Source organism: Betta splendens, chromosome 8 (assembly GCF_900634795.4).
Source record: "Betta splendens chromosome 8, fBetSpl5.4, whole genome shotgun sequence".
NCBI classification, from domain to species: Eukaryota; Metazoa; Chordata; class Actinopteri; order Anabantiformes; family Osphronemidae; genus Betta; species Betta splendens.
In genome coordinates this window covers 15,684,830-15,703,619 of record NC_040888.2, presented here as the reverse complement: position 1 = coordinate 15,703,619, position 18,790 = coordinate 15,684,830, and the positions used below count along the sequence as shown (strand labels likewise).

The window sequence follows — 18,790 nt, the reverse complement described above, 5'->3', positions numbered from 1 at the left end:
CTAAATATAATAGTTGATGGCTTAGTTATTTTCTGTTCACTGCAAAGTTATAATCGTTATGTCTAGTTTAGAACAGACCTGCGCCACAGCAGCAAAACATTCTTGCTTTCGTTCTCCTCAGCGTTTTCGTGTCTTAAATAGCAGACATCTCTTAAGAATATGTACACACCCACGGCTCTAACATTTGACTGAATATATTGGCTTCACATAATTATTGATTGATTATATGTCGCGGTTTAATTGACATAATTTGAATGCGCGTGGCCAAGTAAAGACGTAGTCCCTCTGCGACTACAGCCACTTATTTAGGTTTTAAACTTCGCATTACAGCAACATGTTTTTTCCTACGTGTTTACTCTGTGTCTGCAGAACGGCAGTTTGACTTGTTTTGACTACGTTTCAACATTTCGATTTCCCATGCGCCCGTCCATCCACTTTCACCGGATTTCTCGTTTCTCCTGCTATGAGCACCAAACAGATTTTAAACAAAGCACCACCTTACAAACCAATAAACCAGGCAAAAATATTTTTTTTTCACAAAAAGACACAAAATTAAATTTAAGATATTTTTTGTCTAGAGAAAAAAAAAAGGAATTATCTTGTTACCTCCGCTTATAATTTGGTGGAGACATCAAACTCTTTAAAGAGATCATGCAAAATCCATTATGGCTCTATGGGTCACATTTACACACATTGAGCATGGTAGAAGTGCATTCCCTCTTTTTTTCACAGTTTCACACTTTATCCAGTGGAGACAGACCTCCTTCCACTCTGAAAACGTTCCTCCCCTGTCGTCACAAATAAGGGAGTCCTCCCTGCAAATCTTGAACCACCACCACCACAATGATACTGAACCAAAACTGGACTTCCGCCATTTCCCCCCTCTCACTCACCGTGAACAGACGAGCATGGCGGCACCCAAGTTCTCCCATAGAAAAATAGTTCGGTTCTGGTGGGTGTATTCACTAACACCAAAGCCTATTCCCTCTACCAAGAGATCAACAAGTAAGGACCTATGAGTTACTTTTTTTTTAAACGGACCGGTCCCGGCAACACTGCCTCAGCATTTATACGTATGAGCATTTTAAACAAGGGTGCACACTATACCTGTGTCGTGTTTCACGTCATGTCCTGTCTTATTTTGTAGTACTTCCTGTTCCTCAGTCTGTTCCCTAGTTCATTCAGCTCACCTGTCTGTAATCAGTTAATCACTCACCTGCGTATTTAGCCACCACCTGTTCCCATAGTCCCTTGCCAGATTGTTAGTTCCATACCTCGTTCCAGTGTTTCGTGTCTAGTCCCTCATGTATTTGTTCCTGATTACCTTGACCGTCGTATCCTGCCTGAACCTTGACTGAACAACTGACCGTGAGTTTGCTTAGCCCTTGCCTGTACCTTTACCGAGACCTCATGTGTACCGAACCTTGCCTGCTTACTGGACTTGAGATTGCCTGCTCCCTTTTGTGCTTCATTACCAAGCCTTGTGTATGACCTGGACCGTCTGACCCCGCATTACAAAATAAACCTGTGTTTAATCGTCACCTTGCCTCTGTGCTGTGCATGTGGGGGCGCCGCCTGTCCAAGTCTGACAACCTGTATTTGTTTCACGACTCCTGTTGAAAAAAGGATCTATTCCTACAGTCCGTCATCCACTCACTGAAGTAAGTACATGCTTAATACTTATAATGTTTAAGAGTGATGAGAACAAGGATCACCACATCTCCTTGGTCATCTGCCTATCGTCTACAACTATACCTGTCCTTCTGCAGAAACAAATCTCCAACATAACCAAATTTACCCCCTACCCAGGGCACGGTCTGTTTACCCTTCCTCCATCAAGCATTTCATCTGCAAGGCCCTGCAAAAGCTTCTGTCCTCAAACCCCCAAACTTCTTAATTCACTCAGTAACCTATACATTGCTCATTGGAGTGTGAAGATAACAGTTTGTTCCAGCTTTGAAGTAGTGGTGCAGTTTTGGGTTGACAATAAAGTTGGCTATAACTTAAAGTACATTAGGTCAATATATAATTTGAACCAATGCTTTTTGCTCCAAGGTAGGTCATGCAGTGATTGCCCTGAATATTAATGCACATTTTTTAAATATTATGTCAGAGCAGCGGCACAAGCAAGACGAACACAGTGTAAATTGTATTTATATTATTTCAGCTATGTTATCAAACTTTTATTTATTTGTATAATGTAAGCTAAAGTAGTGTTTTCTAGATAAGTTGTGTTGTGAATATTCAAGCTGCATAGGCCATTTAGCATAATCATGCAGCTTCTTATTTTGGCTTTTACACTGCGATAACTTGCCACAACTTACTTGCGTACATAACTATACAAAATACTATAATTGTATGCCACAGTCGATATACTATATTGTCCGCCACATCATCGGATTATAGATCCGATGATGTTGATTTTTAATCATCGGATTATAGATCCGATGATGTTGTCTCTTGGGTCAAATAATAATGATGAGACGCTGGTTTTCCATTAATAAAATTGAAAGACTGCTCCCACTCAGACGTGACGTCAAAAGTGGGAGGTAATCGCCATCTACAGGCCAAAAGGATGTAACACACATGCAGTGATGACAAGCTGCTGACGCGGGGTCACTTTTAATTGCTACCACTGTATAGTGAAAGAGCCCACCCCTAGGTCCTAAATGCAAGTGCTTAGGTATGAGGTATAAGGAACTTTGAAAGACTGCCAGTTTTCTAAGAGGTACAGCGGATAGAGCTATCAAAAAGAGGGCTCTGTCCACTGGTTCCCTCAGGAAGTCCTGTATGGATGTATATGACTAATGCAATTAAAACTGAGTAGCATCTTACTTTCATACTTAAATCGCTTTTATGAACAGATAAAAAGTGCATTAAGATGCAAAAGGAAGCAATTGAAAAATAATAAACTTGAACTTTAAAAAACTACTGTAAGGAAGAACTATACACATTTAAGAAAACTAAAACTAAAACTCAGCAGTGTATTCAAGATGAGTAAAGTCAGCCTCTTTGTCTTGATAATTTTTCAGATGAAGGACAAGGAGAAGGCACAGGAGGAGGCAGCATAGGAGGAGGCAGCCCAGTGGACCTGCGGGCAGAGCACAGAGTAGGGTCTCTATCTGGGGCCGTAGCATCAGTGGACACCGCTTTAAGAGAGCAGCAGCTTCAGCAGGAACTGGTGCTACTGAAACAGCAGCAGGAACTCCAGAAACAACTTTTGTTTGCAGAATTCCAGAAAAAGCATGAAGTGCTAACAAGACAACATGAAATCCAGTTACAGGAGCACTTGAAGGTATCATTTTTTATAGGTAACCCCATTGTTAGTCTCAATACTGATTGTCACCTAATCCTTCTTTTGGGGGGGTTCTGTTATGCTTAAGACTTATTTAGTAAAATGTCAATGTCTGTGTAAGCAACAACAGGAGCTGCTGGCAGCAAAACGGCAACAAGAGCTAGAGCAAAAGAGAAAACTAGAGCAACAAAGACACGAAGAGCAGGAGAAACATAGACTGGAGCAACAACTGCTGCTGCTGAGGAACAAGGAAAAAGGCAAAGAGAGTAGGTTACACCATGGTATATATCACTATCATGCTACTGATTTACATATACATATAGATTGCCCTGTTTCTGCATGTGTGGTGTGCCCTGATTGTGGTCTGGGTGCTTTGTGTTTTGGAAGGTGCTATTGCCAGTACAGAGGTGAAACTGAAGCTGCAAGAGTTTCTTCTGAGCAAGAAAGAGCCTGGTCCTGTAGGACTGAATCATTCCTTCTCCCCAAAGTGCTGGTGAGGGTTACAAGACGTCAATATTCCCCTAGACAGACCAGTGACCTTATTTGACATTACCCATTGACTCAGACTCAAAATTATTTCATTAATTGATTTTTTTTTATTTGACTTTTAAAACAATTTGAGACAGATTTATCTGCTCTATCCAAATTACTTATGTTCAACTGACTAAACTCAGGTGGAGTGTTAAAACACTGTTGCTCACTGTTGCTGGGGAACATGTTTACAGTAACCAGGTTACTGTGTATCCACTACCTCATGCTTATTTTGGAGACGTTATTCACATGCTGTAAAGAGGCATACAAGATCATTTCTGACATATTCCTTGTTTTGGTTTATTGTGAATGTGTTTGTTAGTGTGTGTGTAATTTTGTTGTTTGTTTGTTGGTTTGTGCAAGGGTGTGGGATGGGCTGATCACTGAGATAGACACAGCACTCTTTCTCACACTCTAGACTGTCTGAATTAATAGAAACACATGGAACAGTGGCTTATTTTAAACACTTAAAGTTTAAAAAAAGTTAGGTACAGTTTTAGATTAAAATACAATCTTCATCTCGAGAGTGTCACTAGGCAGTCACACCCTTTGTTATGTACATGCTCCCCTGATAAATTACCTGGTTACATGTTTACATAGCAAAGTAATTAGTTTTTGGGCGTAATACAGAACCTGGGGAAAACCTGGGGAATTTTCTAAACTCAACTATGGAAACCTGGTTTCTCATTTTATATGAAATTCCTGAACACGCAGACAGCAACCCAAATCAAATATTATGCAGCATTTTGTTTCTAGACTAAAAACAAATGTTTCAACAGCAGTAGGGTTTAATTGTTGTATATCTGTGTGCATCTGCAGGGGAGGCCAGCACACCTCCCTGGAGCAGAGCTCTCCACAAAGTAATAACCCAGGAACTACTCCCTCTTACAAACTGCCCCCACTGTTGGGAAATTATGAGGGAAAAGATGACTTCCCTCTCCGCAAGACAGGTAGGAAACTGAGAGTGTGTTGTTTGATAATTATGACGCTAGAGTGCTGAGTGTATGTATCGATAAGATAAGATAAGATAAGATAAGATAAGATAAGATAAGATAAGATAAGATAAGATAAGATAAGATAAGATAAGATAAGATAAGATAAGATAAGATAAGATAAGATAAGATAAGATAACCTTTAATAGTCCCGCAGTGGGGAAATTACTTCTCACAACAGCAGTACAGATTAGCGAGAATACAGCGACAGAACAGTTTGTGTTGGCACAGTACAATGCAGTACAGTACGGTGGAATGAGCATGAGGTCATTGAAGGGTTATTGCACAGTAATGAATATAAGTCTTGTACCTATACATGTTTAGTTCATGAATATACAGTATACATGCCTATCACCTATATGAGATTCATAATATCCCTTGTGCATCCTCAGAGACCACACTGTTAAATCAAAACAAACAGAAAACAGTTTAACCTAAAATATAAAGTTTAATGGGTAACAACAATGATATAAATATTATCTTTTAAGTCTACAGTCCTCAATGGACTGATACAGGTTAAGAATTTCATATTCCTCTCTCTTCCTGGGTGTTTTGTCCAGTCTCTGAACCCAACCTGAAGGTGCGTTCACGGTTAAAGCAAAAAGTGGCTGAAAGACGGAGTTCTCCACTTCTTCGCAGAAAGGATGGAACTGTCATCAGCACCTTTAAGAAGAGGGCCATAGAGATATCAGGTGAATCTAAACATATGCACACACTGTACTTTTGTTGCTGACAATAATTAAACAAGAAGTATGACCTTCATCCAAAGACAGCAACAGAATCTCAATATATTTTCTAAAAACAGGATTTCTTATTTTAACACTAAGAATAATGTCTTTTTTTTTGTCTTTTTGTGTATTCCTGGACCAGTCTCCTCTCTCTGTAATAGTGCTCCAGGATCAGGTCCCAGCAGTCCTAACAGTTCAAATACAGCTATCGCCAATGGCAACACAGGATCAGTCCCCAACATACAGACTGAGGTATATAATAGAGATGCTTTATTCTAAAAAATAAAAGGTGAAAAAAAACATTTTTTATTTAAGTGCACTAAAAAATAAAATCATTGGAGTTCTGTGGATCTAGTTTAGAGGCTTTTTTAAGTTGTTGCTCTGGCAAGTCATTCCTGAGAAATGCCTTCCTAATATTAATTATATTAAGGGTAACGAGGCCTTGTGATGCTGGCTTACATGCATTGTAATGTATCTCATTATAGGTGTTCTTTAATTGAACGTCTTGAATGAAATGAATCTGACATGGAGTGTAAACATGAGTTTGGTAACAGCTGTCTGTCTTTCTGTCTGTCTGCAGCTAAGATCACTCCATCAGACGCTTGGGGCTGATGGAACATTGAGTCCTCTGAGTTTGTATACATCACCTTCCCTGCCTAATATTTCCCTTGGCCTTCCTGCTAACACACACATTACGGTAGGTTAATCCAACACATGTTTACCTACAGTACACAAAAACAGATATTTATTTAGCTCTAGCATCTAAATGAGCTATTGTGTAACCACTCATTTGTGTGTTTGTGTACAGTGTAGTAAGTGATACAGTATGTCCTTTAACTTTGCAAGCAGTTTACAATATAAACATTCTAACTATGCTTTTGGAACAGAGTTTAGTATTTAAATTTAGAAGCTATTGATCAATACATTATCTGCCAAAGGAATTGTATAATATCTAATACTTGGCTAATATCATCTTTATACTCATTGTCAAAAAGACCTCTCAAAAGCTTTCTACCCAGCAAGAGGCTGAGCATCAAGCCATCCAATCACTCCGAGGTGGCGGATCTCTGACAGGGAAGTTTCTTTCCACATCTTCACTACCTGCAGGTAAACTTGAGCACGCAGCTTTTTAACAGTTCATTTGATAGTACAAATAATTGTTTATGATTTCAGGTTTGTGGTTTACTTTAACATTGGTGGTGTAATTAGCACTCTTGCTTCAAGAATGTCCTGGGTTGGATCCCACCCTGGGCCCCTGTAATGGCGTGGGTTTTCTCTAGTTTCCTCCCATTGTCCAAAGACATGCAGTTAGGTTGACTTGGAACTCACTGCAGTATACAGTTTTAGCAGTGTCAGCCTCTACCGCATTTGTTGCCATTTGCATTGCGATCTCATAGCATTTTGTTAGGCATTTATGGCCTGTAGGTGGTGATCAGCTCACACATCTACTTCTAAAAATCTGTAGTTAACTGTCTTACAATGCCCTGTAAAGATATCTACACCCTTGGCATTTTTTTGTGTTTTGGTGCCTCACAGCCTGGAATTAACTGAAATGAATGAATTGTTTGAGAATTTGTGTCATAACTTACTAAACATGTTTTTATATTTTTACTATGAAGCAAACAACAAACACAGCACACACTCATACAAACATAAATATGCATATATGATAGTGTATGCATATACATACACATACATCTATGCATTATTATACATAATCTCATAATACTTAAAAAAAATAGTCATGACAAACAGCATTGCAACTACCATAATCACACATTATTGATATTTCATAGTAATAAGTAACAGTAGTTCTTACAACTAAGTTTAGAAAGCCTTTTTATCAGCTCAGGTGTTGAGTGTCCCCCTACAAGGTTGGTAAAGCTGTAGCATAACATTATTCACCAAAAGATGTTCTTGCCCCCAGGCCCCAGTGAAAGAGCCCATCCCTCGACCCTAAATGTTTGTGGCTAGGTATGAGGAACTCTGGGAGACTGCCATTTCCCTGAGGGGTCGAGCAGACAGAGCCATCAAAGCAAAGGCTCTGTCCACTGCCCCTCCCTGCCCCCGGGGGCAGCCACTAAAGTCCTAGATGAGTATACAGATGGAGCGGTTCATTTTCGCTGATTTCAGTCGACTGTCAGTGCCCTTTCTAATGCTGATCACACACTTATCACACCCTCATGACTGTCAGCAGCCCCCCTCCTTGGTCTGTCTGGTGAAGGTGTTAAAAATGTTAATGAGGCCACCCCCATTTTAGCACCAAAGATTGAATTCCAGGATAAAACCAAAAGGTGGAGCTTCAGTATCTGACCTGTATACCTGTATATCTGACCTGGGTCAAATACCAAGTATAGGCACAGTTCTGAGAACAGGACATAGATCTAATAATGTCAGTTCTACACTGTTTGCTAGGGGCAGACAGACAAACAGACAGACAGACAGACCGACAGAAAAATAGTCTGTCTAAACAGTCAAAAAAAATTGAGAAAACTTGAAAAGTTGACAACCGCGTTTGGGACCCAAATCTGGCGCGTCAGTGGCTAGTTTGCACTGCGGGAAGAGTGTGTTACGTCCTTTTGGCCTGTAGGTGGCGATTGACTCCCACTTTTGGTCCTAAAACATCGTAGTTGCTTATGTCATATAGCCTCTTGTAGAACAAACAATAATCAGGTCTTGGGTGGCCTAGTGATTAAGATGCATGGCTGCAAAACTTCTTGTCCGGGGTTCGAGCCTGAGTGGAAGCAGTTTTTTAATTTTAATTATTGGAAAAACAGTGTCTCATCATCATCATGTGATCACGAGATGACAACGTTGTATTACTTTGTGCATGGATCGCCAAGACCATGAACCGCTGGTCGCGTTATAGTATTTAGTATAGTTATGTACGTAAGTAAGTTATGGCAAATTTTGGCAGTTTAGAACCAAAAATAAGAAGCTGAACGGTGCGCCCTCCCGCGTGCAGCGTTTGATTTGTGGCAGACAAGCTATTATAACACAGATTTCTCACTGTTCCTACGGGCTACAATTTTCTTTACGTGGTATTCTTCTACTCTTGCAGAGTAAACGTGTAAAACAAACTACTTGCTGGATTAATGAGTCTTAGACGTGCAGCTGATCACGCCGCCCGATGCTACCCAGTCTCCCACGTAGCTTTGTCCCGGAGCTGAAGTATTTCTCACCTGCTGATCGAGTAGTAGCAACACATTAGCATGTCTATGCGCCTCTACGGAGAAGGGGGAGGGATGTGAAGTTTGCCTTTGCGACTTTGAGCAAACATAAGACAAACAAAAGCTTGGTCGAACTCAGATCCAAGTCATCTGAGTACGGAACACATCACATATCATTCGATCTCCTGTTTCATTCGAGCGGTAGCGGAGCTCTCTGCTAAGACTGCTGCCCCGCGGGATCCCCATCCCCTGGTAAGCTTCGATTAAAAATTAAAAGCAGAGTTTTTTTGTTTTTCGTTTTTCTCTAAACAATCCAATTCTGTGTGTTTTTGTTAAAACTATTTTTGCTCGGTTTATTGGTTTGTAAGGCGATGCTTTTATTCAAATCTGTTTGCCGCCCATAGCAAGAGGAAGGAGAAGCCGGTGAAGCTGGATGAACGGGCGAATGGGAAATCAAAGTTTTGAAATGTACGCGGGCCGAATAAGTCACATCAGCCACTCATTCAGTTACAATGACAAGCACAGTCAAAACAAATTCTTGCTACATCTAGTGCGCCACTCCCCCGTTCCTCTCGTAGCCTGCATTTGCACATCCATACATTTGTGTATTGGTCACTCTCTGTCTGGACACATGACTCCGAAACACGTCACATGTTTGTGTAAGAGTTTGATGTGTCCACCAAATTATAAGCAGAGGTAACGAGAGAACGACTTTTTGTGTTTTACGTTTGTCTCTAAACAATAAAAACATATTAACCAATTCCAATTCCGTGTCTTTTTGTAAAAAACAAATATTTTTGCCCGGTTTATTGGTTTGTAAGGCGAGGCTTTGATTAAAATCCCTTTGCCGCTAATCGGAAAAGAAACGAAAACACTGGTGAAAGGGGCTGGATGGACGGATGGGAAATGAAAACTCAGCCACTCAATTACAATGACACAGTCAAAACAAATCAAACTGCAGTTCTGCACACAGAGTAAACACGTAGGAACAAACATGTTGCTGTAATGCGTCGCTGTAGATCTGCTGATTTCTGGCGTCCTGTCAAAGTTACAATCGACAACTGCTGTAAAACAAATTCCTATGATTATTACGGTTATTTCCGCAAAATCTACGACTATTGGAAAACATCCATTAACAAGTTGTGGAAGTTTAAAACCTAAATAAGCGGCTGTAGTCGCAGATGGACTGCGCTCTACGTCGTTACTTGGCCATGCGCATTCAAATTATATGAATTAAACCGCGACCCATAACCACAGAATTATGTGAAGCCAATATGTTGTATCAGATGTTAGAGCGGTGGGTGTGTACATATTCTTAAGAGACGCCTGCTATTTAAAGACACGAAAAAGCTGAGGAGAATGAAAACAAGAACGTGTTGCTGCTGTGGCGCTGTCTGTTAAATCACACAGAACAACAAAAAAAAAAATAGCTAAGCCATCAACGGTTGTTGCCCTTTATACTCCCCACGTTTGAGCACACAACAGATACTTAATAGTAAAAACTTAATAGTAAAATAGGTCTGGTGTAATATATGTTTGTTACAGGTAGAAATGAACGGTCGGACCTCAGCACGCTGTGCACTAGAACTATACTCTGATTGATTCCTCTTCCAGGTAGGGATGTGTTGGGGCCAAGAGTGCCTGCTCGCCCAAAGGGACGGTTGTGACGGGTGTGGTTGATTCTGGGGTGGTCAGTTGATGCTCCTGCGTATGGTCGGTGGTGTCTGTGGGGACCGGTCCTCGGGTGCCGGAGTAAGGCCTTTTGGATGGTTGGCGTGTGAACGGAAGGCAAGCCTCCCTGCCGGTGTGCCGGGGAACACCTGTGGATGGAGACCTGGGTGACCTGTGTGTGGGGAGTTTCCCTAGGGGTGCCTGCCTGTGCCCGGAGGGGTGTCTTCCTACTGGGATGCTGGCCTTGATCGGGTGGGGCACTGCCTACCCTAGGGAGCCGAGGCCCTCTGGTGGCTGCGCTGCTTGTGGTGCCTGGGCAGTAGTAGACCTTGGTTCTTGCTTATCTGTTCCTGGCTGGGGGGTTGCCGGGGACATTGGGGTGGGTAGTAAAGCTAGTCTTGAACCTGGCACCTTGCTTCCCAACAGTTCAGTTTTATTTATATAGCGCCAAATCACAACATGTGCGGGGGCTCAGTTTTCCACTCAGGGTACATAGATCCGCTGCCTGAGTGGTCTCTTCTGCCAACCTCCACCACCCGGCCTCGTGTTGCAGACCCAGTGTGGTGCCAGGGTATATGGTCGGCCGATGGGTTAGGCCCCGCTCTGTTCTTGTGGGGGTGGCTAACTGGGGACGGGCCCCTCTGGCCACAGGGGCATCTCTTGGTAGGTTTCTGTGGGTCCTCGGGCTCCACTCTCGCAGGCTGACCCTCCCACTGGGGGGAGTGTTTGCCCCTGGTTCTCCTGTTGTTGACCCACAGTGGTCCACTCTGACCTTGGGTGTTGCTCTATGGCTACTGCAGCTCTGCCTGGGAGGTTCTTTGTGGGTGGCTTGGGTTGCGACACCTGCCCTCCCTGTCTACTAGGGTTATTCCCTCTGCTTGTTGACTGGGTGTAGCGGGTGGGCTCCTCCCATCACCCTGTTTTTCACAAGTTACATTGTTAATGCACCAACGTGTGTCTCACCTTTATGGTGAAAAATGTTTTGTTACAGCTTTACTAACCTTGAAGTGGGACACTCAACAACAGGCTTCCGCAACTTAGCTGTAAGTGCTACTGTTACTTATTATTATCACTATGAATAATATGTGATTATGGTAGTTGCGATGTTGTATGTCACGGCTAATATTAAGTATTATGGGATTATGTATAATAATGCATATGCATAGGTGTGTGCAAAGACAAGAAATTGAAATCACTCTGCCAAGGCATGTCACTCAGCAAAACAACTGTTTTATATAATAATTGCCACATTTGACAACACAACAGATTCTTCTCAGATCTCCTGTGGCGTTCTGTGGACCACTTAATACAGATCAGCACACTGTGTTGGGGGTAGCGAGTAGAGAGTAGCAACATCCTCCTTTCAGCTACAGCATGTAGGGGGTCCAGTTCCACCCCCAGTACAGAACCAGCCCTCCTGATAAGTTTGTCCTGTCTATTAGTGCCTGCTACATTAAAGCTGCTGTTCCAGCAGACCACAGTGTAAAACACAACACTGGCCACTACAGACTCAGCATTGTCCTTGTAGAGGTTAAAGGACATGATCCTCCTCAGAAAGTACATCCTGCTCTGAGCCTTCATGTACACAGCTGAGGAGTTCTTTTTCCAGTCCAGTTTATTGTCCAAGTACACTCCCAGTACACCTCCACCTCTTCCTTTTTAATAGTGAGATGGGTGACAAAGTCTAATGTCTATCACCAGCTCTATTCAGTTTTACTAGTTACAGGTAGAAATGAACCGTTGCAGGGCCTCAATAATGCTGCAGTAAATTTCAAACATGTAAACAACTCTGCCTGCTGGTTAAAACAAGACTAACATCCTGATTTTTTTCAGTTTGCTGCAGGAGTAAAGACCCCTAGTTGTCAACTGTGGTCATTTTGAATTGCTACAACTGTACAGTATGTGACCCTTGGTTGAACGGGGGAGCTGTCCAGGGTGTATTGTGCCTCTTGCCCGATTGTCAGTGACAAGTGAGTGTATTGATGTAATAATGTTTTTTTGCAGGGGTGGGACATGATATGGAGACACCACCACCCACCTCTCATTCAGCCCATTCCTCGTTATTGCAGCATGTACTACTCCTAGAGCAGGCCAGACAACAGAACTCAATGCTTGCTGGTACATACATATCCACACACACACACAGGCACACTAAATTCACTAGTGTAATATAATGTCTAACTTTTTGTGTTTTTTTTTTTTTTTGCTTTGGCCTCAACCCTTAAGTTCCTATGTACAGTCAGTCGCCACTGGTTACAGCAGAAAGAGGTGTTTCCAGTGGCATGCGGACTGTCAACAAGCTGCCTCGCCATCGGCCACTAGCTCGGACACAGAGTGCACCTTTGCCACAGTCCCCCCAGGCTCTGCAGCAGCTGGTGGTTCAGCAGCAACACCAACATTTCCTGGAGAAACATTATAAGGTATATAAGATTACACATACATATACATTCAGTTCAAATTCAGGTAACATACTAATGTTACCTTGTGTATACAGATGCTATCAAAAGGAACAGACCTAGCTAGGCCTCCACCTACCCACCAAGAAGAAACAGAGGAGGAGCTCACAGAGACCAATGACATGCAGGAGGATGACAGAGGGGCAGGTCCTCACAGGTGCCATGTTTGTGACAGTCAGTCAGTCATATTTATTGGCAGGTTAGGGTTTATCTGTATATGTGACTGAACCTTAACACTGTTTTTGTGTTTTGATGTTTTGCTCAGACTTCAGAAAGAAGGCTCTGATGACAGTACACATTCCTCAGAACAACTTGTTGTGCATGTGAAGTCTGAGGATGAGCAAGGGGGCATGCACATGAAAGGGGAGAGTACAGAGAGTGAGCTGGATGAAGAAGAAGAGGACGAGGAACTTATCCAGCTGAGAGAGGGCAGTGAGGAGGAAAGGGGGAGCTACACACAGGTTTGTGAAGACAGAGCTTCTGTCTATGGAAACTTGAAGTGCACAAAATTTACTTATACATCATTTAGAACCTGATTGCTGGAGTTGTTTAAGGACTATTCTTATACCCAGTTTGTGAAAACATCTGGGGCCTCATGTACAAAGACTTGCATAAATTACCTTCTAAACTTCGCTTACGTTCGAATCTAGAAAACCAGAAGTAGAAATGTATCAATTTCTACTAAGTACACATCTATGCATGTTTCCTTTGTACATCTCAAACTAGGTAGAATTGAGCGCAAATGATTGAGTAGCACACTCCTCTCATGACACGCCTATAAATATGTTAATTTATTTAAATATGTTGTACGTCTGCACAGTACACTAAGTGGTACCATGTGTGTGCAGGTGTCAATGCTGCAGGTTCCGCAAAGTAGTGGAAATAAAAAAATAAAAGTGATCTGACATAAAGGTGGACGTGTAGCGAAACCACCAAAGTGTTACTAAAACAGGCGGAGGTGAAGGAGAAGACAAACTGATCCCCTGACACTGTGTTCAGCAACTAACAAGTGTAGTCGGTGGTTTAATACATTAAATACCTACATTAATACATTAAACCACCGACTAGTTTTGGCGCTGAAGACAGGACGATATTTGGGGGCGCACAGGTTTTATGCACAACAGTAATTAATATTAGGGCCATTAAATTATTCACTGACCAAGAAGCCACCGTTCTGGTATTACAGTAGCTTCAACTCTGTTGATCATCATTAAACCAGGCACTTTGCCACAATGTTGGTGGCTGTAGTTACATTTGCACGTCAGAGATTATTTGTACATTGATGAAATAAAAATGTTTTCTGTTGACATGTGTCACTTCATCTTGTCATGGTGTTTTTATAGTGTGTCTAGTCAATGGGTCCAATTACATCAGGTAAACCAGCTCTCGCAGTAAACTGCACTTTTTTGTTGCCCCGATCAACCATTAGATCATTGCCTCCCACAAGGCATGGCTCAGCGCAGGGTCTGCAGCTCCCTCTGGTAGCCCCCGTGGCTGCAACCCTATGGTCAACAGCTGGATAGTAGCTGGCTGTGAAGCTTCTCGCTGTGTCGCGAACAGACACATTTTTTGGATCCTCTAATGGATCCTCCAACAGATCTTCTAACTTTGCAGGAGCCCTTATTATACAATATGTTTTTATATTCTCTCATCTAATTGCAGATACGTGGCTGTAATAATTGTATATCACTTTTTCTCCGGTGTGACTAATGATCAGTTCTAATTTCCTTGTTTCACCTCTTAGTGTCGCTAACGGACCATTAGCTGTAGAAAACTCCTTACGCCAGCCAGGGAACTACACATACATCTTAGACGTAGATTAGTACTTACACTGGGGTTTTTTGTGTAAGTACTGTACCCTTTCTACACAGGGGCCCTCACGATGAAGCTTGAGATGTACTCAGCTCTCCAGTATAAAGTCAGTCCTGAATTTAGGGCATTTTGATTATAAAGTATCATCCCAGGGAGAGTCACACACACACACACACACACACACACACACACACACACACACACACACACACACACACACACACACACACACACACACACACACCTCACTCCATTTGCTGTGTTGTAGTCGTGTCTTAGGTAGCTGACTCATCACAGCTAATGTTCAAGCTCTGTTTTTCAGTCCCCCAGATGACTCCAGGTGTTTTTTTTCTTTTGCACTATTCTTTTCACACATACTATGTCTTTATTCTTTTAGGTTTTTCCCCTTAATTTGCAGGTCAGAGAAATAACACATAGTGTTTAGTTTGGTTCGTTAACGTTCTTGTTATTTGCTGTCAATAAACAAAAAGATGGGACGGGATATTCAATATTGGAGAACATATTTTAGTTTAGTTGTTAGAGAGAAATAAAAACACTGTGCTTTTTGGCAGGGGGCAGTATGAAGTTTACTGTAGGTCACCCAACAAAGCATTTAATCAAATAAAAAACAGTAACGTGTTTATCATATGACAAAGTGTGTACAGCTTTTCATTTCTGAATACTAAAAAAAACATTTATTACTGCTTTAAATATCAGCTTTATACTTTTCCCACACGGCACATCCAGTGTAGTCTGCCAAAGTTTCCCTCCGCTGTTTCTTTGGGTGGGTGATTTGCTGGCATTAACAATGTGTATTGCATTTAAGTGATACTTCAGACTCAAAGTACTACGGGATTCAGCTGATTCAGACTCAGCTTTGCCGTAAATGACTTGTTTCCATGAACTCTGAAGAGATTTAAATTGATAATGTCCACTTGAGACATCTTTACTTTTCTCAATTTATCTGCCCCCGGCTCTAGTCTAGTGATGTGTCATTCGTGAACGATTTGTTCAATATGAACTAATCTTTAATATAATCTCTGACTTGGGTGTACCGAATCCTCACAGTGAACAATTTGTTCATTTTCAGCAAGGATTACAGTCTGTGCGTGATAGGTTCATATGGATCCTTACGGATCATTAGATGATCGTGCTGTTAAATGGCAGGGTAAAGGCAGGGCATGAGTCACTTTATTGTGGTGTATATTTGCTTTCCTATGTTTTCTTTCTTGTGGCATTTTGTGTATTATAACTTGTCTGCTGAAGCAAACCATATTGTCTAAGGGTATATTTTTAAGAACCACGACCACTTATAAAACCCCCCACAGGAGGGCTAGAACTTAAAAAGATTTTTTCACTTTACTGTTCGAGAGTTAAAGATCCAAGTCAGTTAAAAGAATCAAACCTTTCTATTCTGTTCCAATTTCAGTGAGCTCTGCAGCGGTTTTAGGCCCCGTTAACGTGCATTGTCAGCAGGTCTAATTTCAGTGTTAATAAATAACCAATCAACCTAATATATATTTATAGTTAAATTTATAGTTAACGTTTTAAAAATATTGACATCGAGAATAAGCAGTCATACAGATGTTTTCTGATGGTTCAGGGAATGTTGTTAGTCTGGGAAGAAGGAGGTTGTCGTTTTGAGCCCAGTTCACCCCACCAGGTCCTTGAGTAAGATACTTCACACTAGCTCCCACAGTATATAGTAATATGTTGCTGCTACCCCCAGTAAGTAAACAGGTCAAATGCAGAAAACATAATTTCCCTGTGGAAATCAATGTCTTGATTATTGTCTTATTTTATGTAATTATTTCACATAACCATAAACGATGAAATAGTTAAAGCTAATATGAAGTTCCTCATTACCTGTACAGCAGGTATCTGAACAAAAAAACAAGGTTTTTGTGTACAATTGCATTAACTTAATGTAATCCTTTATTCTTAAGATATTTACTAGCCCTAACCTGACTGAAAGACTAATTCATGTAATTGTACATGAAGTCCAAGTTTTAGGCATGATTATAGAGAGAACTCCAAAAACAGGATGAGTCACAGAAAAAAAAAACTATGACTTTTTCATAAATGGAAATGCTGAGAGTTTCTTACATTCACACAGCAAATTTTAGCCATAATATTTTGTCATTTTGTAAAACACATACACATGTTATGAGTTTTTATTTTGTAAATATTGTAAATATTTGTAAAAGACCTCAACTATTGACTGGCTCATCACAGCCAGATCTGACTCCAAAGAATCAAGATAGTCACACTCTCGGCAATTGTTGACATAGTTGTGACATCACCAGTTGGTGACTCAGCCACTGGACTTACAGGACTGTGTGTACTTCTGTATATTTTCGTTTGTGTGTGTGTGTGTGTGTGTGTGTGTGTGTGTGTGTGTGTGTGTGTGTGTGTGTGTGTGTGTGTGTGTGTGTGTGTGTGTGTGTGTGTGTGTGTGTGTGTGTGTGTGTGTGCGTGCGTGCGTGCGTGCGTGCGTGCGCGTGTGTGTGCGTGCGTGCGTGTGTGTGTGTGCGTGTGTGTGCGTGCGTGTGCGTGCGTGTGTGTGTTTTAGTGTCCGCCCACACATTCTGAGTCACCCAGTTCACCGCAGGGAGCACAGCAACACTCCCTATATATAGACACTACAGAATATTTGTGTCTGCAGTGCACAGACACAAACCCACAAATGTCTAACACCCTCATAATTATAAAAAGGGTAGAGGTAAACATGCTGTGCTGTGTAATAAACTCATGCACGTAAGCACATACTCACTATTTTGCAGTGAATGGGCTATGAATCATAACTTTCTCCTCTCCATTGTCATCAGGCTTTGCAGCAGCTGGGGGTGTTCCAATTGTCATTGCCCCACAGACCTTTGGGAAGAGCACAGTCGTCACCCGCAGCCACCGTCAATCCCATTAAACACCTCTTTACTACTGGTCAGTTTGTGTATGTGGGGGGGGGCATCAGTCCGCCTACTGACAGCCACAATGCTTGCTTGTTACTTAGCAACAGGGAGGTATCTCTGTGTGTTAACTAAGGGTTCAGAAATTTTTTTTTCTTCATAATATTTTAGGACCTTGGTTAGTCTGGTATCACTTAAGTTGTTTGCAATTTAAGTGATACCAGACTGCACAGAATGCACAAATCTGGATTACAGCATCAATTCTCAGAAAAGTGAACTGCCCAAGGTGATGTGTTATCATGTATGTGTTTTTGAAATAATGCCAGCACAAAAAACATTCACCACATGGACTAAATGAAGCCCTAGACTTATTTCTTATACTTAAACACATTTTTCTTTCTGTAGCAGATTAACTTTGATGACATAACATCTTAAAATCCAGCTTGAATCTTTTTTCAGTTTTTTGTGTTAGTTTTATATAACCACAACAAGCGGCTGCAGCATATAAGGAGCAGCAACAATTCAGGTGATATTGGCTTACTCATTAACTCAGTAAGTTACAGTGGAAGAAAAAAAAGCAGTATTTCTTTTTAATTAGTGCATATAGTGTACCCATCAGCCACACTAAAACCACCATATGCTTTTCACATCAAAATAGTCCACGTCCTAATAAAATGTGAGCGTTATAAGGACTGTGGTATATGTAAGGTGTGTTTCAACATATTTCATTTGTAGCATCTTCTGGAGATCATATGTTACTGCTAAATTTTAATTTTACTCTGCTTTTTAATGCCTTCTGTATAATGCATTATTATAGTCTAGAGACCATATGTTCAATTAGCTCAGGCTTGAATACTGTACTGACATTGGATATAGAATATACAGTATTTACAATTGTCTCTTGCACACTACAGGGCTTGTGTATGACAGTTTGATGTTAAAACATCAATGTGTGTGCGGCAATGCTCACATCCACCCAGAGCATGCGGGGAGAGTGCAGAGCATCTGGTCCAGACTGCAGGAGACGGGGTTGCTAAGCCGCTGTGAGGTACCCAAACACACACACACACACACACACACACACACACACACACACACACACACACACACACACACACACACACACACACACACACACACACACACACAGAGTTGTGTTTCACATCTACGTCGGGACTCACCATTGACATAATGCCTTCCCTAGCCCCTTACCCTGATCATCACAACTA

At 41.5% G+C, this 18,790-nt stretch overlaps 1 protein-coding gene across 20 annotated transcripts in view; it reads left to right on the top strand.

The window, feature by feature from the left end:
- The window catches only part of hdac5 (histone deacetylase 5), a 112,667-nt gene that overhangs the window by 58,287 nt on the left and 35,590 nt on the right, over positions 1 to 18,790 (top strand). For 18 of the 20 annotated variants that reach the window (XM_055510662.1, XM_029159358.3, XM_055510663.1 and 15 more), the window contains 14 exons: positions 3,033 to 3,295; positions 3,417 to 3,576; positions 3,683 to 3,788; positions 4,646 to 4,776; positions 5,379 to 5,510; positions 5,689 to 5,798; positions 6,127 to 6,243; positions 6,542 to 6,653; positions 12,392 to 12,505; positions 12,614 to 12,807; positions 12,882 to 13,000; positions 13,109 to 13,304; positions 17,484 to 17,595; positions 18,476 to 18,609. In XM_055510662.1, coding sequence (XP_055366637.1) covers positions 3,033 to 3,295; positions 3,417 to 3,576; positions 3,683 to 3,788; positions 4,646 to 4,776; positions 5,379 to 5,510; positions 5,689 to 5,798; positions 6,127 to 6,243; positions 6,542 to 6,653; positions 12,392 to 12,505; positions 12,614 to 12,807; positions 12,882 to 13,000; positions 13,109 to 13,304; positions 17,484 to 17,595; positions 18,476 to 18,609 — 2,000 coding nt within the window. The remainder of the gene's footprint in view (positions 1 to 3,032; positions 3,296 to 3,416; positions 3,577 to 3,682; positions 3,789 to 4,645; positions 4,777 to 5,378; positions 5,511 to 5,688; positions 5,799 to 6,126; positions 6,244 to 6,541; positions 6,654 to 12,391; positions 12,506 to 12,613; positions 12,808 to 12,881; positions 13,001 to 13,108; positions 13,305 to 17,483; positions 17,596 to 18,475; positions 18,610 to 18,790) is intronic. The other 2 variants (XM_055510664.1, XM_055510659.1) reach the window with 1 other exon arrangement.